The following is a 22,326-nucleotide window of genomic DNA, read 5'->3' on the forward strand; positions in this document are numbered from 1 at the left end:
AAAATAAAATAAAAAATTATAAATATAATAAGAGTGAATATAATCAATAATATAATATATATTTAGCATTTTTTGTATCAATCTGAGCAGAGCCAAAAAATGGAAATATGATTATTAATATTGGTGTCAGTTATAGAAACGACCTCTAAATACTTTTAAAATGTAAATAATCACAACAGTAACATAATATAAAGTCACTGTGATTTAAAAAAAACATATTTAAATATATTTTTGGTTTAATTATTACTATTCTAAAATATATTAGAGCTGAAACAACTAATTGATGAGTTGATTTTTGTTGTTAATTATTTCCAGCTTCTGAACTGTAAAGATTTTCTGTTTTTCTTTGTCGTATCTTATAATAAACTGATTATGTTTTAGTTTTAGACTGTTTAGACTTTAGGAAGCTGTGATGAACATTTCTCTCCATGTTCTGACCGAACAATCAATCGTTTAATTGATCAAATAACTTACAAATTAATTGATAATGAAAATAATTGTTAGTTATGGCCCTAAAATACACCCAGTTTCCACTTTATTAGGAACACCTGTTTAATCTAATTTAATCCAATAAATTCTACTTTTATGAAGTTTCTACATGTTCAGTTTTTGTTGACGTTGTCAGAAAGGTGATAATTCTACTTGTTTATGTTTATTATTTATTATTGTTTATTATTGTTTATTATTGAGGTCGTAGTCGGTGATGATGTATTGGAGTCGTTATATATTGACAAGTGTTCCTAATATTTTGCTTCTCTCATGTATGTTAATGGGGTGGACAAAATATTAGGAACACCATTCAATATAACGACTGTATTACAAAACCTCGATAATTAGATTGCACAGGTGTTCCTAATAAAGTGGCCGCTGAGTGTAATTACAGCAAAAATGGTGACAATAATATTATAAATTATTTAAAAGAAAGAAATTATAAAAATATATCTTTAAAATAATTAGTGACGACAGCATATACATAAGTTTTTAAAATGTCTATAATATAATAAACAGAGATAATGAATAGAAATATAATTTATATTAGTGGCATTGGAAATGTTTCTCTAAACAATTTAACATATTACATATAACATAAACAGATATTATAGTAACAACATTACTTAAACTTTTATATCAAACATAATATGTTAAGTTTTTTTGTAATTTAAAAAACTACAATTACATTGATCTAAAATATATATACAGAAAAAGTGTAATACAAATCATCAATAGTAATAATGATATTATCTTAAATAAAGAAGACAGTATATAGAAAATATAGTATTATAACAATCAGACTATCAGAAAAGTTATATAGTAATAACTGTTTTATTATCATTTTAAATAAAACCTTTTAATTGTTACAATTATATAATTTAATTTATTGAATTTCTTTTAAGGAAACCTTCATTTGTCATTGTTGTTATTAACTTTGTTTAAGTGCTTTACAGACAATAAATAAAAGCCTATGAGAACAGTCGTCATGTCAAATGTTCATTAAAATCAGGATTACAACTTAAAAAACAATAAAACAAACAGAAAAACATGTTCTGTGTAAAAATGTTTGTTGACGTGACTTTGTCGCGTTAGTCTTCTCTCTGCTGGTTGGTTGGCGAGCTGCGAAGCGTTGCTATTGGCTGACTGTGTATATCCCCTGATTCTTCATTGGCTTATCTAGGTCTTCCTGAAAAATATGAATTATGAGATGAGCATTGAGAGCAAAGCACATGTCTGCTTTAAAGCAACAGTTCAACATGTTTGGAAATCCAAGTCTTTGGAGCTGTCAGAGGTGTTTGTAGCAGGTTAAACGGTGATGATGGAGCCTGTTTTTGTTATTTAGCTCTTTCCCGCCACATGTGTTTAATGTAAGATGGGATCAGATGTGATGAAGCACAGAAGCAGCTAAATTTTATTGTGTTATAAGAAGTCACTCACAAAAACTATGACAAACTCCTCTAGGATGTGACTGACGGTAATGATTCATGAGGTTTAAATAGTGACTTAGTTTGAACAATATGAGCTTATCACCAAAGCTAAAGCTGCAAAGTCAACACTTAAACTGACAGACAGCTTTTGTTTGTCCCTTTCTGTGTCGTCATGGTGACGTTAATCACATTGCACTTATTGTAGGTGCCACCGTTATTTCTCCATATTCCCTGTGTAAATGTTGACTTTGACTCATTAAAATACAAACATCTGAGGAAACTATTAATGTATCCTCCCGATCCCAGTGCACACCCATTCAGGTTCAACGTACGTCACTACGGAGACATGTGATGTTTAACGCAGCAACTCAGCAGCTCTGAAACTAATTCTAACCCCTTGTGAATGTTTTATTAAAGCTGTGTTGATGTTTAGATTATCATTAAAACCAACATCATCCATAATCTTTCTACTCTGCAGACTGAACAAGATTATTGGCCTTTATTATTGTGCTGGAGCTGGAGTCTATTCTGCTGCGTTTATTCAGAATCTGACAGATGAGTAGAAAGTGAATGTATTATTGTAAATGAATGAACTTTGCTGCAGGGAAGAGACTCTTTCCCAGGTGTCACATTACAGCACACAAAGACTCCAACACATTCTGCCCTGTGTGGTTTAGGCGTCCTTGTGGGGGCATCTGGGTTGTGATGTGTCTAGAGCTGCAACTAACTATTATTTTCATTTTTGATTAATCTTCTGATTATGTTCTTGATTAATTGATTAATAATTTGGTCAATAAAACATCAGAAAATGGTGAAAAACACTTGTCACAATATCCTGCAGCACAATATGACATCATCAAATGTCTTATTTTGTCTAACCAAGAGTCTCAAACCCCCAAATGTTGAATTTACAGTAATTTATGACTAAGCAATATTAAAGAGCCTTGACCCAGCAAATATTTGGCATTTTTGCTTGAAAAATTACTAAAACAATTAATAATTTACAATTAATTTTCTGTTGATTGACTAATGGTTTTATCACCTAATCGTTGCAGCTTTAGATGCGACCACAGTCCTTGTAAGGACATTCACGTTGTGACGCATCTTTGTGAGGACACGAAAGTTGTTTTATGTCCTTGTCAGGACATGAGCGTTGTTACATATCCTTGTCAGGACATGAGCGTTGTTACATATCCTTGTCAGGACATGAGTGTTGTTACGTGTCCTTGTCAGGACATTAGTGTTGTTACATATCCTTGTCAGGACATGAGCGTTGTTACATATCCTTGTCAGGACATGAGCGTTGTTACGTGTCCTTGTCAGGACATGAGCGTTGTCATGTGTCCTTGTCAGGACATGAGCGTTGTTACATATCCTTGTCAGGACATGAGCGTTGTTACATACCCTTGTCAGGACATGAGCGTTGTTACGTGTCCTTGTCAGGACATGAGCGTTGTCATGTGTCCTTGTCAGGACATGAGCGTTGTTACATATCCTTGTCAGGACATGAGCGTTGTTACATACCCTTGTCAGGACATGAGCGTTGTCATGTGTCCTTGTCAGGACATGAGCGTTGTTACATATCCTTGTCAGGACATGAGCATTGTCATGTGTCCTTGTCAGGACATGAGCGTTGTTACGTGTCCTTGTCAGGACATGAGCGTTGTTACATATCCTTGTCAGGACATGAGCATTGTTACATACCCTTGTCAGGACATGAGCGTTGTTATATATTCTTGTCAGGACATGAGCGTTGTCATGTGTCCTTGTCAGGACATGAGCGTTGTTACATACCCTTGTCAGGACATGAGCGTTGTTATATATTCTTGTCAGGACATGAGCGTTGTTATATATTCTTGTCAGGACATGAGCGTTGTTATATATTCTTGTCAGGACATGAGCGTTGTTACATATCCTTGTCAGGACATGAGCATTGTTACATACCCTTGTCAGGACATGAGCGTTGTTATATATTCTTGTCAGGACATGAGCGTTGTCATGTGTCCTTGTCAGGACATGAGCGTTGTTACATACCCTTGTCAGGACATGAGCGTTGTTATATATTCTTGTCAGGACATGAGCGTTGTTATATATCCTTGTCAGGACATGAGCGTTGTTATATATTCTTGTCAGGACATGAGCGTTGTTACATACCCTTGTCAGGACATGAGCGTTGTTATATATTCTTGTCAGGACATGAGCGTTGTTACATATCCTTGTCAGGACATGAGCGTTGTTATATATTCTTGTCAGGACATGAGCGTTGTTATATATTCTTGTCAGGACATGAGCGTTGTTATATACCCTTGTCAGGACATGAGCGTTGTTATGTGTCCTTGTCACATTAGGGTTGTTGTGTGTCTTAATGAGGTCAAGCTCCTAACAGACCTCAGTCCTCATGAGGACATTTCTGGTTGTCGTGTCCTTATAGAGATTCATCTTCAGTGACATTTGACTTACGTATTGTCTCCCATTGGACCCCTCGAAGTGGCTGTGGGTGGTGTACAGCGGGATGTCGTCTCCGGTCAGGTGGTTGTAGGGACTGAAGCCTTTGTAGCGCCCCCTACAGCAGCACCACACCAGCTGGAGAGGAAAAATACTGACTGTTAGCTGTTTGACATATATCTGAACCTCATTCAAAACATTGAATCTCTGCGTCTCTGCATTCCCATCGACTGTGTGAAAGGGACAGAAAACATTTTTATTTTAGGATTACTTCAAAGACCTTCTGCTCTGTTTCTGTTTCACCTCGAGCGTTTCTGACACTTTCACGAGAAACTTTAGTTTCTAGCGAGACTGTGCACGCGCGTGTGTGTGTACTCACCAGTGCTATCAGCAGCAGGATCAGCAGCAGCAGAACCAGAGCTGCCAGGACCAGCAGAGCTATCCCCCATCCAGGTACACCTCCATCTGCGCTGGCCGGGGGTGGGATCGTGTGTGGGGTCGTGCCCTCTTCTGTGATTGGTTTATTTGGGGAAACAGAAACATGTGAACTGCTGGCTGTTACAGTCCCGCCTCTTGTTGTCGTGGTACCAGTGGATGTCGTCGTGCTGGATGTAGAGTTGCCATGAGTGTTGTTGCTGTGTATGGTGTTCGCAGTACTTGTCGTCGTAGTTACAGGAGAACTGTGTGCAGTGGTGCGTTCACTGCTTTTTGAAGTGGTGGTCGTCATGGTAACAGCTGCTGTGCTGGATGTAGAGTTGCCATGAGTGTTGTTGCTGTGTATGGTGTTCGCAGTACTTGTCGTCGTAGTTACAGGAGAACTGTGTGCAGTGGTGCGTTCACTGCTTTTTGAAGTGGTGGTCGTCATGGTAACAGCTGCTGTGCTGGATGTAGAGTTGCCATGAGTGTTGTTGCTGTGTGTGGTGTTCACAGCACTTGTCGTCGTGGTTACAGGAGAACTGTGTGCAGTGGTGCGTTCACTGCTTTTTGAAGTGGTGGTCGTCATGGTAACAGCTGCTGTGCTGGATGTAGATTTGCCATGAGTGTTGTTGCTGTGTGTGGTGTTCACAGCACTTGTCGTCGTGGTTACAGGAGAACTGTGTGCAGTGGTGTGTTCGCTGCTTTTTGAAGTGGTGGTCGTCATGGTAACAGCTGCTGTGCTGGATGTAGAGTTGCCATGAGTGTTGTTGCTGTGTGTGGTGTTCACAGCACTTGTCGTCGTGGTTACAGGAGAACTGTGTGCCGTGGTGTGTTCGCTGCTTTTTGAAGTGGTGGTCGTCATGGCAACAGTTATTGTGTTTCTGTGTGGAGTTGTGGATTTGTGTGTCACTGCTGTGGTGCTGCTGTTGTGTTCAGGTGATGCTGACGTGCGACTGGTTTCCTTGGTGATGTTGGGTCTCGGTGTTGATGTGGGGTTACTGGTCTCAGGTGTGGTGATGTCGGTGTGTCCATGTGCTGTTGTGTGGCTACTGGTGGTACTGGGGTCTCTGCTGGCGGTCGAGGTACTGGTGTGATTGGTCATCATGGATACAGTGTGTGTTGAAACATCTTGACTGCTGCGGCTGTTTGACGTTGAGTGGGTTGTCATGGTAACAGTAGTCGTGGCGGACAACACTAGAGGAATGAGAAGAAAAAAATAAAGTCTTTCACGTGTCAACAGAAAATAAGTCGGCAGCAATTCTGCTAATCAATTAATCATTTCAGTCGTTTAATCAATCAAAAACTTTGATTATTGTCTGGTTGCAGCTTCTCAATGTGATGATTCGATGCTTTTCTTCGTCATACGTGACAGTAAACTGATATCTTACATCAAAACAAGACATTTGAGATTAGAACGGGGCCTTTTCTCCTATTTTTAAGATTAATTGATGAGTTGAGAAGATAATCTGCAGATGAATCAATAATGAAAATCGTTAGTTGCTGCTCTGATATGCTTTTGTTGTTTATTGATTTTTTCTTTTGTGATTTTTAAATGAAAACTTCAACATTTTGGGAAATAAGTTTATTCTCTTTCTTGTTGACAGTCAGTGTAAAATCGACAATTTACTGTTTTATTTTATTCAATTTGTGCCGAGTCATCTTGTGGCGGTTGCCAGGCAACCAGCACAGACTGCAGGAAGTTACTGGTCCCAGCCAAGAACACAAAACCACCCGTAACTTGCAAACTGGCATTTTTCCAGATGTCGTTAAAATACGCCGTCCGTCCACACAAAGATCTTTTTCTCCTGAGTCGATTAAACTACGTTCTTAGTTTTGTGTTATTCAAAGTCTCAGCAGCCCGATTTTTTATTTAAACTGACAAACTAAAACATGAAGAACAAGATTCTCCACCAGTCTGCTGCTGTTCAGACCCAACACGTCATGATAAAAATAATAATCAATCTGAACTTTGCAACCACGCTGAAACGAACAGTTTAATTATCAATTAATCTGGTAAATATCTTCTATATTAATTGATTTGTCTTTGTGATGTATTCAAATAGTTTGTTTTATTCAAATATCAGTCAAAAAACCCGACGATATTCAGTTTGTCTTCATATGTGACAAAGATCAGATCCATCACATATTTGAAATTTTTGTTTGATTAATTGATTATCAAATTAGTTGTTGATTGACTGATTCACAACAGTTCAGAAATAACGGTGAGTAATTATTTCAGTTTATCATACAGCCTAATTATTTAATTTCTTTCCAGATATTTAATGAGTAACTGAGGTTACAGTATTTAACATCCAGACAGTAAAGAATCATCAGAAGATATTTTTATGTACAAACAATTAAAAATAAACCATGTAAATGAACTTTTATAGAACAGTTGATGGTTGCAGACAGAATAACCCTCCACCGCCCGTTCAGACAGTATCTCTCTGATCTGACCTTTGACCTCTTCAGTTTTTAGTTATTTAAGAGTTTAGCCTGAGTGCAGCAGACTCTGAGGAAAGCGTGAGACACAGGTGAGTTTACCTGTGGCGGCGCAGGTGAGAGCGATCCACACGGCGAGCAGCAGCGTCCGGCTCTCCATCGTTCTGCAGGATATATTGGACAGTTTGTGACAAAGCTCTCAGTGTTGAGCGGCTGCTGGAGTCTGATTCCATCCAGAGAAAGACTCCTTTATACGCCGGCCTCACCTGCACACAGGAGGAGGAGGAGCAGGAGGAGGAGGAGGAGGAGGAGGAGGGGGGGGGGGGCGGGGCCTGGCACTCTCTCCTCATGCCCCAGGGCTCACAGAAGGAACAGAGCTCCACTCTGTAGTGGAGGGAGAGTTTCCTGGTTCAAACACTTATTATGATTTTCATTTCATCAAATAATTCAAACTGGAAAATCCCAGTTGTTCATCTTCCTCATCCAGCGGTTCCACCATGTTTAATGTTCTCTGTGTGCAGCTGATTATTTGCACATTATTTGTTTATTTGTTTATTAGGGACGTAACCAGTGATGATTTTCATAATTGATTATTATTTTTGATAAAACTAGGGCTGCAACTGATCTTATATGTATCTGAATATTGATTAATTATCGATCAGACACAGTGAAATAGCAGCTGTAGTCTTCTGACTTTTTCAGAAGCTTCTTGATCAAATCCTGAAGGTGAAAAACTATTGATTGATCAGAGTCATTGATTGATATGATGTGAATGATGGTTGAAGTGGAGAATGAGAGAAGACGTCTCACTCTGTCAGAGACACTCTGATTGATCAGCGGTGTTGCAGATCGGAACATCAGAGGATCTTTGGTGGAGTTTTATAAGTTTCATTTTGTCTGAAAGCTGAAAGTGACTCTCAGAGTGATGAGAAGCTGCTCACTGAAGCTTCTCGACACGAAGAAGGAGAAAGTTTGAGTAAAGTCAAGTTTAGTTAATCTGAGAATTCAGAATGAGAAAGTCAAAAGAACATATCACCTCTGCTAGTCATCATGTTTGCTTCTGTCTCTCAGTAAGATTCAGAGTTTAGATGCTGACAGCTGAACTTTGTTTGCTCCCGGCGGCCTCTAGTGGCCGTCAGAGGAACTGCAGCTGCTGCTCATGTTTGCATCAGAATGACAGACGCGGCTGAGACAGTTTGAAATGCGTTTTTATTGATGATTAAGAACAGAATTAATTTCATTCTTCACTGTTTGGATCGATCTGAATCTGGAGGCTGACAGGAAGCAGGTGTGACGTCATCAAAAAGGGTTGATGATGTCATCGGTTCAGCTGTAGGCGTCTTTCTCAGTCTGTGATTGGCTGGATGGTGCAGCCACGGGGAGCACAGGGGTCAACAACGCAGGCCGGACAGGCTCCGCCCCCAACTCACCTGGAGAGAGAGAGAGAGAGAGACAGGTTAGAGCAGAGTCAGGAGGGCGAGCGAGAAGTAAAATCTGGTTTTATTCTTCCAAAGTAGAAAATCTACATAGTAGAAATTAACAGAGTAAATCATATTACAGTAGAGAATATTAGAGTCGAATGTAGTGAAGTAAAATAAAGAAGAACAGGTTCCAGTAGAGAACAGCAGGGGTGAGTAAAGATGGCAGGAGAGGAGTAGAAGACAGTAGAGAACAACTTAGATTCAACAGAGTTAAATAGAGTAAAGTTGAATAGACAGAGCAGATGGAGAAACAGTTTAGTAGAGAGACTTTCACCCTTCAGTAGAAAGCAGTAGAGAGCAGTTTGGTAGAACAGAACAGAGTAAAGTCCAGTAGAGCAGGTTTTAGTGCGGTAGAGTAGACTGAGAACAGAGACGAGTAGATCCTCTCACCGCTCTGTGACGTCAGTCTGGTTCCCAGTTGGCTCCAGAACGAGCAGGCGTTCTGACTCAGACCCCGCTGCTGGTCGAGGGCGGGGCTTAACTGCAGGTAGGTGGGTGGAGCCACAGAGGACAGGACCGGCTGCCAGCGGGGCAGAACTGACTCCGCCCACACCCGGGACGGGTTCGGGTTCCTGAGAAAAAAACAGCAAAACGAGTTTTATTAAATGTGCCAGTGAAGCAGAGCAGCATGTTACTGTTGTAGCTGCTGGAGGTGGAGCTAGTTTACACTACTTTATATACAGTTAGCTAGTTTAGTCCAGTGGTTCCCAACCTAGGGGTCGGGCCCCTCCAAAGGGTCAGCAGATAAATCTGAGGGGTGGTGAGATGATTAATGGGAGAGGAAAGAAGAAAAAACAAAGTTCTGATACACAAATCTATAGATTCAACCGAGTGTTTTTTGTGTGTGTTTATGAAACGAGCGTCTCACCCGGTCCTGATGAAGCTGGAGACGTAGGTCATCACGGCCAGAGAGAGGCGTCGCTCAGAGGAGGTGAAACGCTGAGAGCTCATTGGATGATGAGGAGCTCCAAACACAAACTGAACATCCAATGGGACGGACACATCCGCCCTGCACACAGGAAACAGACAAACAGCCGGACAGGTGAGGATCTGTTACCTGTTCATGACTCATATTGATAATCATGATATCTGCACACCAGGGGCAAGATATGCTAACATTAGCTCATGAGCTAACTATGTTTTTTTGCTGAGTCATCATGTACTAATAAAATGTTTGTTACTTGATGCTAATTGAGGTGTTTTAGCTCAGTAGCTAACGAGGTGTGAGGCTACAACTGCTGCTGATCAACTTCCTGTTTGCATGTAAAACACTCAGTGAACAGTCGCACCTGTTGTTGGTGGCAGGTTGATGGTACAGGAAGACGTTAGCCTTGCTGTTAGCCCAGTGGCTAGCCATCTGCAGACTGGGACAGATGATGAACAGATCTCTGCAGCACAAAGACAAACAAACAAACAAACTGGTATTATTCATTATTACGTTATTCTAATTAGCGTGCAGTAATTACAGACTGAAATGTGTCTGTAAGACCAAATAGATTCAGGATTTTGTTAATTTATTCTTTGATCAGATAGTTCCTCATTTAAACCGTCAGTTTGCCAGTTTTCAGACATTTAACATTTGATTACTTTGGTTTCTGCAGAGCCCCGAACGATTAATAATCTGCACACACAGATTATTTAATTAGTGCTCTTGATTTATCTGGAAAGTGACAAAGAAGACATTTCCCTGTAACAACACCTGAAGTTTATCCACAAGATTGAAATAAAACCTCATTAAATCCAAGTGATCCGCAGTGACTAAATGAATTAGTTGTTTTTCTTCTTTTATTCCATGAAAAACATCATTTTGTAGAACTGAAGCAACCAAACAGCAGCACATATATGGAACATCCAGGATGTTACAGCTGAATGAACAGGTGTTCTTACAGATGTGACTGCAGTATCTGACCTGGTGGCGTTGTTGAGCGCTCTGGAGAACAGGTTGTATCCGGCGGGGGAGGGGCTGTGATCCAGAGAGTAGAACCAGGCCGCCGCCTCCTTCAGCAGCTCGCTGCCCTTCGCTCCACCCAGCGAGCGACTCAGAGCCTCGTAGAACGCCGTCTTACCGTCAGCGCGACCCTGCAGAGCCTCAAAGTCCTGAACACAGAGAGAGAGAGAGAGAGAGAGAGAGAGAGGAGAGAAAACAGGATCAATAACAGACACGAGGGGTCAATAACAGGAATTAATACTCTGGTATTTCCCAGGAAAAATACCTGCAGGTACCTGAGATGGAACAAAGATCAGTGAGACACGTTTTCCAGAACAACCATGGAAATAAGTTATTTTAACTTTTATTTTGACGTGTTTATCCTGTCATGCTTCATCACCTCCGTCCATAACAGGCACCTTACTGGGAGACATCATTGCTTTTTGCATAATTTTTTGCACATGACGCTAATGAGGGTAAATTAAGTTTAGTTGTACAGGGACTGTAGCCGTCACCTGGTGTGTGACAGCGGCGGCGTGCTGACTAGGGATGTGCAGAGAGCCCAGTATTTGAATAAAAGTGGAAAGAGGCTTAAAAATCCTGTTTTTGTTTTTATTACGCTTTTAATTTTAGAAAATTAAAGTGTTATAATCAGTGTTCATGAATAAACTACCTTATGAAGGACGACGTCCCCACACCGGGTCTCTAACTGGAGTCTCCCAGATCAGAGACGACTGCGCTGACTACTGAGATAAAACTTTACTCATCACCTCATTGCAGACAGACCTCTACCTATTTATACACCCATAACACACAGAGACAGCACAGCAGGTAACATGTAGAAGAACTTCAAAGGTGATTCTTGCTTTGCACTTTTCATTTATTGCTTATTTTTTTACAACCTAACTTTGTGGAAAGGAGAAGAGGAACAACAGGTTATGGAGAGTCTGTTGGGAGGACTTCATGTGTCAGTAGTTCAGTTTTATCTCTGGGGAACACCCCCAACTCCAGGACTGATGTCCAAATTAGGAAATGTGCGTCATGTAGCAGGTGGATGTGACTCCCCTCACTGAGACCTGCTGATAGACGTCACAGCGGAGCAGAGGAGAGACACTGAGATAGTGATGTAACCGACCTGCTCGCTGGTGTTTGACATGTTTTTTTTTTCTTCTCGAATAGAAATAATTTAAAAAAATATTTGTATGAAACAAATATTCGTACAAAACCCACTATTTGTGCTTTGCTGAATAACGTATTTATATTTGGGCACATCCCTAGTGCTGACTGTGACCGCAGACGTTCCTGCTTCACTGTGAGGAAACTATCTCTCTATTATTATTATTATTATTATTATTATTATTATTATAGAATAAATTATTTCAGAGGAGAGCTCAGTGTCGGGGGTTGGGTGGGTGTTAATCTGCAGCCTTTCTGAGGTACATGTATGTTTACATTGGAATGATTTCATCATTCATCTTTTATTGTAGGAATGTTGTGTGTGTGTGTTGTAGAGCTCCCTGAGTATTTGTGTATAAGGGTAATTGTTCCTGTCGGGGAGATTAGTTATATGAGGTTAGGTCAGGCTGCTGTCTTGATGTTTTTTCCCTTCTTTTTGTTTATTTTAACTGTTAACTGGGACCTCGTAGACTCTAACCCCTGTTAATCTGATCTGATGTTGTTGGATTATTTCTGAGCTTGCTGACAACTAACTTGCTGTTTTGTGCTTGAAGTGATTTTATCTATTGGACTTTATTTTGTATAATAAATATTGGTATTTCTAGTGTAACTATATGTCTTCACAGTGTTGGAATCCTGAGAAAACAGAAAATGTGTCTCAGTGATCCTCATCTTTACTTTTGAGGAAATCTTTTGTATCTTATTAACTGTACAGTATTTTTTTTTTATTATTTTGTCTTTAAGCTCCATTAAATACTATTATTTTCAAAGATTTAATTGTGTTTACAGATGTTTTGCTCCTGACCTCTTAAAACAACAGTTTTTCTATTTAAGAACCTGCTTCAGTTTCAGCTGTTTTCACACTTTCTATAAAACGACACAATGAATGTTGGAGTATTTTTTAGTTTATTTCTTCAAGTTTAAAAACGTTTTTTCCCCTTTAAGCAGCTTTCACAGTTACAGTTTTTTGAATGCAGCTGTTTCTGTCTCATGTAAACATCACGGTGACCTCTGACCTTTATCCTGCGCGCTCGGCTGATCAGACCGTCATGCTCCGACGTTCCCAGCAGCAGGTCGACTCTGTGGAAAGACGACTGAGAGACGGACTGACGGACCGGAGACCAGGACTGAAACGGACCGCTGACCGCCATCAGCTGCAACACACACACACACACACACACACACACACACACACACACACACACACACACACACACACACACACACACACACACACACACACAGGACAGGTGAGACATGTGGAAACCTGGACTTTCATCATGATAACCTGTCTCAGTTTGTGTGGACTCTACTTTGGTCTGAGCAGCGTTGAGCGTGTGCACAGGTGTCACTCTGAGGCAGGCGGCCATCTTGTCGTCGTCAGCGGGGTCAGAGGTCACGCAGCCCAGCTCTTTGGCCAGATCGACCGCCTGGCGTCTGGAGGTGGAGGCAGTCTGAACCAGCGATGGAGAAAACACAGAACCGCCCTGCAGGAAGAACAAGAACACAGCAGCTGTGACGCAGAGCAGAGACGCCAAACATCTGACTGATTATTTTACATATTTAGAGCCTTAAATGGTTTTGAATAGAGCTGCAATGATTAGTTGATTAATCAATTAATTGCCAACTGTTAATTTAATCACCAGCTATTTTGATAATCGATTAAACCTTTTGAGTCATTTTTTAAGAAGAAAAAGTCCAAATTCTCTGATTGAAGCTTCTTAAATGTGAATATTTTCTGGTTTCTTTTGTCCTCTATGACACTAAACTGAATATCTTCGTCATCGTGGACTTTGGGAAACACTGATTCACATTTTTCCACCTTTTTCTGACATTTTATGGACCAAACAACTAATCGATTAATTGAGAGACTAATCAACAATTGAATCGATAATGATCGTTAGCTGCAGCTCTAGTTCCACGCAGACTTTTCCATCTGAGATTCAGTTGTAGACGTTTTGTTGTGGTGTGTGTCTGGTGAGAAATTAAACTACTGACAGCAGTTACTATTTTCTACTTTTGGTTTCATTCACATTTAAAGCCTTTAACAGCTGTAAATCTTCATTAATTATCTTTGCAGGTGCTGTTTATTGTTCCTGTTTACGGCTAATGCTGCTGCTAACTTGTATTGTTGTTGCTAAATGCTCAGTAACAATTATCTGCTACTAACTGCAGCTTCTAATTACTTTTACTACTGCTATCCGTTATTACTGCTGCTCAATAGTTTTAAGATTTGCTACCTGTTGCTGCTAACTAGCATTACTGCTGCTCAATACATTTACACACTGCTACCTGCTGCTGCTAACTAGCATTACTGCTGCTCAATAGTTTAAAGATTTGCTAACTGCTAATTGCTGCTAACTAGCATTACTGCTGCTCAATACATTTACACACTGCTACCTGCTGCTGCTAACTAGCATTACTGCTGCTCAATAGTTTAAAGATTTGCTAACTGCTAATTGCTGCTAACTAGCATTACTGCTGCTCAATACATTTACACACTGCTACCTGCTGCTGCTAACTAGCATTACTGCTGCTCAATAGTTTAAAGATTTGCTAACTGCTAATTGCTGCTAACTAGCATTACTGCTGCTCAATACATTTACACACTGCTACCTGCTGCTGCTAATTAGCATTACTGCTGCTAACTACATTTTACTACGGCTGATTACTGCTGCTGCTAACTTGTACAAGTGCTGCTAAATGCTATTACTACTGCTAACTGCTTCTGCTGTTTAATACTATTCCTACTGTGAGTGCAAGTACTGCTGCTAGTTCTACTTTTCCTGCCACTAACAACTGCTGTGAAAAATGAGTCCATGTTTACTTGTCTTGTTTTGTCTGATCATAGTCCAAAACCCAAAGATAAACAGTTTAGTATCAACAGTATTAAAACCAGAAAATATTCACATTTGGGAAGCTAGAACCAGTTCATTTTTTCCATTTTTGTTTAAATAATTGTTTAAATGATTATTAGATTATCAGAATTTCTGCCAATTAATTTTCTGTTGATTGACTAATTGATTAACTGCTGTTGCTACCTGCTTCCTCTGTTTGCTGTTCTGCTAAATGCTAACACTTCTGCTAACTGCTGGTGCTGCTACATTCAGCAGATGACAGACTGTACAGCCATGTTTTCATCAAAAGTTCAGGTACTTTGGAACCAGAGGAACTAATTTCAGGAACTAAACTTGGAACTAAAAGTCTCTGATGTGCATCCTGTTTGTGTTTCCACCACATCTGAGGAACCAGGTGGATCCTGCAGATGGATTCAGATTTGAAATGCAGCATTCACACATGAGGAAACAACAGCACAGATTTGTCCTGTTGTTCTTTGTATTTGCTGCTGATGAGTTGGATATAATGAGTGAATGAAAAGGGGAATGCAGAGAGTCTCTGTCTCCCCAGTAAATCATCTGCTAAATGTTTGAAGCTTTTATTTCTTTTATTTCCTGCCTCCAAGAGTTCCTGTACTTTTAAAAGTAACCCAACACTGGTTCCTCCAGTGGAAACGCGTAGGAACTGAGTTCCTCAAAAGTCCCTGAGGTGGAAACGCAGCTTATCAGGTAAGTTTCTACTCAGATTGTTTTCTGTAGGTGTTAAATGATCAGACTGTCTGCAGGATTCTCACCATCAGCATCAAACGCTGGAACAGAGGAGACGAAGAGGAGAGGAGGTGAAGGCTGGTGATGTCAGCACCACGACGCTCCGCCCCGACGGTCACTCTGCTGCTGTCTCCGCCCACCAGAGAGACGTGGGCGTTAACCCAACGAAGCACCGCCTCCTGGTCCGACAGGCCGTAGTTACCATGGAGACCAGATGAACCTGGAGACAGATGGTGTTTACATAGTTTATTCAGGAAGTCCTGTGTGTATTTACCTGTGCAGGTGTGTGTGTGTGTGTACGTTAATCTGTGCAAGTGTGTGTATGTGTGTGTGCTTACCTGTGCAGGTGTGTGTGTGTGTGTGTGTGTGTGTGTGTGTGTGTGTGTGTGTGTGTGTGTGTGTATGTGTGTGTGCTTACCTGTGCAGGTGTGTGTGTGTGTGTGTGTGTGTGTGTGTGTGTGTGTGTGTGTGTGTGTGTGTGTGTGCTTACCTGAGCAGGTGTGTGTACGTTAATCTGTGCAGGTGTGTGTGTGTGTGTGTGTGTGTGTGTGTGCTTACCTGTGCAGGTGTGTGTGTGTGTGTGTTTACTTGTGCAGGTGTGTGTGTGTGTGTGTGTTTACCTGTACTCAGGAATCCCAGCGCTGCGGTTCGGTAGCTGGCTGTTACCACGACGATGTTACCCATGGCAGCCAGGGTGGAGCCATCCAACAGTCCTGGGCTCTGATTGGCAGAAGGGTTGAAGAAGAAAACCAGGACTGGGACACGCCCCCTCTGACACACACACACACGCACACACACACACACACACACACACACACACACAGGTCAGCTGAGGTCACTGATGATGTAATGCTTCTATAAAAAGTTTTTAGCTTAAAATTTTAAATATTTTTTCGTTTCTCTGAATTTACTCAAATTTTTCATTGAAACTTTTAAATTGAATTATTAAATTCAAATTTTAATTTTCATATAATATTTTAATTTTATGTGAATATTGCAAATTGTGTTTATATAAAATGTTTCTGTGTTTGTGCAGTTTGACCTCAGTGAGATCAATAACTGTCAGTGTGATTTAAAGTTACATGGAGATCTTGGGGTGTTGAGGATTTGGTCACAGTTTTTATCTGCTTGTTGTCAATCAATTGTAAACAAATAAATAAATGAATAAAAGTACTGACCAGACCAGCAGGACTGAAGATGTTGAGGTAGAGACAGTCCTCGCTGGACGCTGCAGACTCGACATCACCTGGCTGGATACAGCTGGGACTGAAGGACAGGACACATCATCAAGAGACAGTCATCGCATTTAAAGGATAATTCTTGCTATTTTCTATATTTTCTTATTGTCAACAAATCCAACAATGAACTGATCTACTAACAAGTATTGTGTGTGTATCAAAGCCTGATGTATCTGATTCCTCCGTTGTTGCTATTAAAAACACGTCAGTGAGTCTCACCGCTGCACTGGGTCACATCTTCCTTCATCATCAAGAGTTTGGTCACGTTAGTTTGTTTAGAACGGCTCCAAACACTAATGTTCCCATAATTTATTTTCTTAGTATTTTGCTAAATCATATTATATCTATTAGTTTAGTATTTTCTGTCAGACAGACAGGTGGTTGGTCAGACAGACAGGTGGTTACCGTGGTTTCACGGCGTCCCAGGTTCCCATCCAATCAGCCGGCTGAGCTGCTGTAAAGCGGAGTGATCCTATTGGTGGACGGGCGTACGGGACTCCCAGGAACTGAACCACCGTCTTCCTTTCTGAGCCAAGGACTGTTTCCACGGCAACACCCTGCAGGGTCCCATGACCCTGGATGGAGACGGACGTAACCAATGGCAACGGCTCTGAAGACGAAGGGACAGGTGAGCACGGTGGAAATAAAAACGTTGGCCTGAGAGTAGCTGTGCTGTGATTGGCTAGTTGGCTCACCTGTCCGCAGGTACACCTGGGGGGCGGGCTCTCTGATGACCAGCCTGCAGGAGAAGCTGTGGGCGGAGCTTAGCCCACAGACGGTGGTGTCGGGATAGAGGACGCAGCGAGTGGCGGACTCCGCCTCAGTGACTGAAACCGCCACACAGGACTCCGCCTCCTGACAGGCTGAAACAGGAAGTCAACAGGAAATATAAGGGTCCGCTACTTCCTGTCTGACCCAACACTGATAATAATCCCTGAATCTTTTAACAGCTGTGGTTACCGTGGAGACACCAGTCCCTCGTCTTGTCCCGATCTGCAGCGATGTCACGGCTCACATGTATGACATCATACGTAGAGACAGACGGGTCAACGAGGAACGCCGAGTCAGCGAGGAGCTGCCACCCTGACACTGAGACACAAATACTCAGGTAGTACTTTGTGGAGTACTGCAGTGAGAGTACTGCAGTAGTGGTAGTAGGGGTAGTATTTGCAGTACTGGTAGAAACTCTAGCAGTAATTGTGGTAGTTGCAGCCGTATTAGCGTAACAGCAGCAGTACTTGTAGTAGCAGCAGCAGTATCAGTGTTAACAGTAGCAGTACTTGTAGTAGTAGCAGCAGTATTAGTGTTAACAGTAGCAGTACTTGTAGTAGTAGCAGCAGTATTAGTGTAACAGTAGCAGTACTTGTAGTAGTAGTAGCAGCAGTATCAGTGTTAACAGTAGCAGTACTTGTAGTAGTAGCAGCAGTATCAGTGTTAACAGTAGCAGTACTTGTAGTAGTAGTAGCAGCAGTATCAGTGTTAACAGCAGCAGTACTTGTAGTAGCAGCAGCAGTATCAGTGTTAACAGCAGCAGTACTTGTAGTAGTAGCAGCAGTATCAGTGTTAACAGTAGCAGTACTTGTAGTAGTAGTAGCACTATCAGTGTTAACAGTAGCAGTACTTGTAGTAGTAGTAACAGCAGTATTAGTAGTAGTAGTAACATTAGTAGTAGTACTGCAGTTTTTCAGTCTCACCGTTGTTTTTGAGTGGCGGCAGGTTGAACGGAGGACAGAGAGCAGGAGATGAACTCCACTGATTCACTGAAAACACAAACATGTTGGGTTGAACACTGTCGGTATTTATATATGTCAGTGTGTATCTGTTGTGTATTTGTCTGTATTTGTGTGTGTTTGTGTGTATTTGTGTGTGTATTTGTGTGTATTTATGTGTGTACCAGGTTTCTGGTACCAGCCGAAGGGGTCTGGTATGGTCTTCACTTCAGACGGTCTGCAGTCCTGCGTCCTCCAGGTCGTCCTGTCGTCCTCACCGCAGGTCTGAACCCCGAGACTGATCAGAGCCAGACACACCACACCTGCACACACACATAAGCACGCACGCACATTTAAAATTTTTGAAATATTTTTTCCTTTTCCTAAATGTACTCAAATTTTTTTTAAATTTTGATTATTCATGTCATTTTTTATAATTAGGGACTGAGGCTAAAAGGCAGAGGACTACTGTAAAACGGTAGTCTCCTGCCTAAGGGCGAGGACCCTATTGTCTTTCGTTCGCTGTTTCTTTCTTTATTATTACGCCACTTAAACCTTAAATTTGACCCCCTAAACATGCTCAAAAACTCACCAAATTTGGCATGCACATCAGGTCTGGTGAAAAATTTGATAAAATGTAAACATTAAACCCTAAAGTGCCAAAATGTGCTCTCTAGCGCCACCTATGTAACTAAAATGGTCGCCACGGCCCGTAGGAAGGTCGTAGAGAGATCAAACCAAAACTCAATTATTTGTCTCATCAAGACCTACAAATCATCTGCTGACACCCCTGACCTAAATCCAACAGGAAGTCCGCAATCTCAATTTCAAAATAAGACTTTGACCCAATTTTGGACCCCGAACAAACGCTATCTCCTCAGAGGGCGTTAATGGTATCAGCTTCAAACTTTAATACATGACTTATGACACTGTGCTGAAAAAAAGTTGTTAAAAACGGTTTGGATTTTATAAGCCCTGAAAGTTGCAGTGCCACATCACACTCACAATGTAAACCACTAGGGGAGGCAATCTATGGGCATTAACTTTGTGTCACACAGAGGCTTCTGATGTCTAAACTATAAGTCTGACCACTTTCAAACCTGTATCAATGGATTTGCAACAAATTTTCCTACAAAAATATGATTTTTAATGTTAGATTTGGCCAAAGTCATGGGAATTAATGAGGAGATTTCACAAGAAGCGTACTCTAAAATCCTCCTCTCCAACTGCTCCTGGTGATGTCACTCCCTCAGTGCTGTGAAACATTCCGCAATACACACTCATTATAAAATCACAGGAGGAGCAAGAAAAGACTTTAAAACTCACACTCTAATATCTCAAAAACAGTAAAAGATAGAAAAAACATGTAAATTCAAGATTTGTAGGTCAAAGTCTCGTGACTCATTTAAAGTTCGAATGAAGTTTGTATCTAAAACTATGTGGAAGCAGTAAATGTTCAAAAAAGTCTGGGTTCGCTCACACTCTCCATTCAAATACATGAGTATTTTTCTGTGTCCAGCTGCAGTTACTTATTGTCTCTACACACCTGACAGTACACATGTCAACCAAACTTTCAAAATAAAAGCACACCATATTTGTAATAAATATCCCTCATTTTTAAAAAACAAAATGATCTGATCCCGACGGGCCAGAGTGCGAGGTCCCGACCAACGCTGCTTGCCGCTTTTATATTAAATTTGTCTTGGATAATTTGATCAGTCTGTCCTGATTTTCACATTGAGTTTGTTTCATTAGTTCATATAAATCATCATTAATGAATTTACAAAATAAGCAGCCCAGAGTTAAATGAGGAACATCAGGAAACCAGCCCATAACGTCACTCCAAATATAGAAATCTGCTGGTAACCATGGATACCTGCGGATTTGGTGTCTCGAACAAAGCCGATGCCACGGCAACAAGGATCCTCATCACAGCGCCGCTCACACTCCCTGAACCTGAACACACACCAAACACATAACAATTGTTATGTTTCTGTTTGTTAAACTGGCAGAAATCTGAATAAAAACTTTGACATTTCACCATGAGTTGAAGGTGTGTGTTTCTGTGTATGTGTGTGTATGTGTATGTGTGTGTGTGTGTATGTGTGTGTGTGTGTGTGTATGTGTCTGTATGTGTGTGTGTGTGTGTGTATGTGTATGTGTGTGTATGTGTGTGTGTGTATGTGTGTGTGTGTGTGTGTATGTGTGTGTGTGTATGTGTACATGTGTGTGTATGTGTGTGTGTATGTGTGTGTGTGTGTGTATGTGTGTGTGTGTGTATGTGTGTGTGTGTGTGTGTATGTGTATGTGTGTGTATGTGTGTGTGTGTATGTGTGTGTGTGTGTGTGTATGTGTGTGTGTGTATGTGTACATGTGTGTGTATGTGTGTGTGTATGTGTGTGTGTGTGTGTGTATGTGTGTGTGTGTGTGTGTGTGTGTGTGTGTGTGTTACCCCTCAGACAGCGGTGTGTTTTCTGTCAGACTGACTCGGCTGCGGACGGAGTACGAAACCATCTTCTGGAAGGAAACTCTCTCGTAGAAACTCTTCACTGGTCCGGACAAATCCACTGAACGAACACAAACACACACACACACACACACACATACACACACACACACACACAAAAACACACACACACACACACACACAGTGTTAAATCACCTTTAATAAACCTACAGATCTTTACAAACGTCCTCCTGTTCCTCCACCAGTAGCAGTGTTGTTTTCACCCTTCTTGCTGTAGGTGTTGTCGGGCGTCCTGTCCAGCAGGGGGCGGCAGGGGCGTCTCAGCGGTTTGTCGTACGCTCCGCACACTCTGCTGTCCGGATACAACGAGCAGCTGAAGAAACCTGCCGAGTCAGCGTCTCTGAGGTCAGCGACAGAGCACTGCTGCTCCGCGTCACAGCCTGAAACACAACATTCATCACCTGTCAGCTGATCAAACTTTAACTCTGTTTTATTCTCTGTAAGAGAAAATAAATTCAGCGTGTGACGTACGTGTGAGACACCAGAGCAATGCCTGCTGGGAGTCGTAGTTCTGCTTGTTGAGCCAGAAGGAGAGAGCAGGGAGTTTCCTCTGAGGATCCACGAGGACGTCGTCCTCCGACAGAGACTCAAACTTCAACTGTACTGATGCTGCACGCGCGCACACACACACACACACACACACACACACACACACACACACACTAGTACTCAATAAACTCTAAGTAATCAAGTATATTTATTCAGAAATTAACTGAACTGTGGGTCGTCTGCATACATCAGATATTTACAGTGTGTGATATGTATTTACTACATGCTGTGCTACATACTGTACTGATGTTTACATCAGAGCAGAGACCAGAAAGAACAAACATTCAGCATCAGCTGATCGATAAATACGAACCGTCCAGAGGAGGACTGAGCTCTGCTGCTGCACAGGAACGAGAACCAGAACCAGAACCACCAGCTGCTGACTCAGCGTCTGACACACAAACAACAACAACAACAGTGAAAAACATCAACAAGCAGCACTGAGAGACAAACTTCTCTGTGAATCATATAATCACATTTAACCCTTTGACCTCTGGTGTGTTTTTGTTTGTAATGTGACTCATGTCAGAGTCACTGTGAGTTCAGCTGCTCAGAAATACTTGAGTAGAACTCTACATACTCTAGAAGACTTTTTATTGAGAGATAAATATTAATATCCATAAGTTTTTAATCTCCATATATGAATATATAGAGGAGGTCGTCGGGGTTGCAGGGATGTAAGGACCCTGTTGAGATTAGGGTTCATGTTAGGGTCAGAGGTCAGGTACCGGTGTTTAGGTAGACGGCCTGGAAGCTGACGATGGAGGCCTGGTAGTCCTTCTTGTTCTTGCTGTCGGCCGGCAGAGAAGAATCAGCTGCACAGACACACAAACACACGTTGGAAAGATTCCTGATGGCGTTCGTCTCTTCCAGTCAGCTGACATTTTATTT

The 22,326-nt window shown here is 41.4% G+C and overlaps 2 protein-coding genes across 4 annotated transcripts in view; both read right to left on the reverse strand.

The window, feature by feature from the left end:
* Positions 1-4,555: 4,555 nt before the first annotated feature.
* Positions 4,556-7,460, reverse strand: LOC121905367 (putative GPI-anchored protein pfl2). Its single transcript, XM_042423577.1, has 3 exons — positions 7,326-7,460; positions 4,744-5,975; positions 4,556-4,594 (listed from the first exon to the last, which is right to left on the reverse strand). Exons 1-3 carry the CDS (start codon positions 7,381-7,383, stop codon positions 4,556-4,558), a joined length of 1,329 nt encoding a protein of 442 aa, XP_042279511.1. The 5' UTR covers positions 7,384-7,460.
* A 953-nt stretch (positions 7,461-8,413) lies between these two features.
* The window catches only part of tg (thyroglobulin), a 41,877-nt gene continuing 27,964 nt past the window's right edge, over positions 8,414-22,326 (reverse strand). For all 3 annotated transcript variants that reach the window (XM_042424075.1, XM_042424073.1, XM_042424074.1), the window contains 21 exons: positions 22,164-22,250; positions 21,749-21,826; positions 21,358-21,495; positions 21,090-21,266; positions 20,812-20,926; positions 20,236-20,315; positions 18,545-18,682; positions 18,345-18,410; positions 17,611-17,739; positions 17,346-17,513; positions 17,056-17,260; positions 16,591-16,678; positions 16,033-16,183; positions 15,439-15,632; positions 13,121-13,294; positions 12,824-12,961; positions 10,614-10,801; positions 9,994-10,092; positions 9,573-9,713; positions 9,095-9,276; positions 8,414-8,653 (listed from right to left, as the gene is read on the reverse strand). In XM_042424075.1, coding sequence (XP_042280009.1) covers positions 8,550-8,653; positions 9,095-9,276; positions 9,573-9,713; positions 9,994-10,092; positions 10,614-10,801; positions 12,824-12,961; positions 13,121-13,294; positions 15,439-15,632; positions 16,033-16,183; positions 16,591-16,678; positions 17,056-17,260; positions 17,346-17,513; positions 17,611-17,739; positions 18,345-18,410; positions 18,545-18,682; positions 20,236-20,315; positions 20,812-20,926; positions 21,090-21,266; positions 21,358-21,495; positions 21,749-21,826; positions 22,164-22,250 — 2,840 coding nt within the window. In that variant the 3' untranslated portion in view covers positions 8,414-8,549. The remainder of the gene's footprint in view (positions 8,654-9,094; positions 9,277-9,572; positions 9,714-9,993; positions 10,093-10,613; positions 10,802-12,823; positions 12,962-13,120; positions 13,295-15,438; positions 15,633-16,032; positions 16,184-16,590; positions 16,679-17,055; positions 17,261-17,345; positions 17,514-17,610; positions 17,740-18,344; positions 18,411-18,544; positions 18,683-20,235; positions 20,316-20,811; positions 20,927-21,089; positions 21,267-21,357; positions 21,496-21,748; positions 21,827-22,163; positions 22,251-22,326) is intronic.

This window comes from Thunnus maccoyii, chromosome 10 (genome assembly GCF_910596095.1).
Source record: "Thunnus maccoyii chromosome 10, fThuMac1.1, whole genome shotgun sequence".
Classification (NCBI taxonomy): Eukaryota; Metazoa; Chordata; class Actinopteri; order Scombriformes; family Scombridae; genus Thunnus; species Thunnus maccoyii.

Coding starts and splice junctions, on each gene's coding strand:
- LOC121905367 (XM_042423577.1), bottom strand. CDS start 7,383: ATGGAGAGCCGGACGCTGCTGCTCGCCGTGTGGATCGCTCTCACCTGC. Junction 5,976..7,325: donor TCTCACCTGCGCCGCCACAG/GTAAACTCACCT, acceptor TCATTCCTCTAG/TGTTGTCCGCCACGACTACT. Junction 4,595..4,743: donor TCCTGCTGCTGATAGCACTG/GTGAGTACACAC, acceptor CCTTTCACACAG/TCGATGGGAATGCAGAGACG.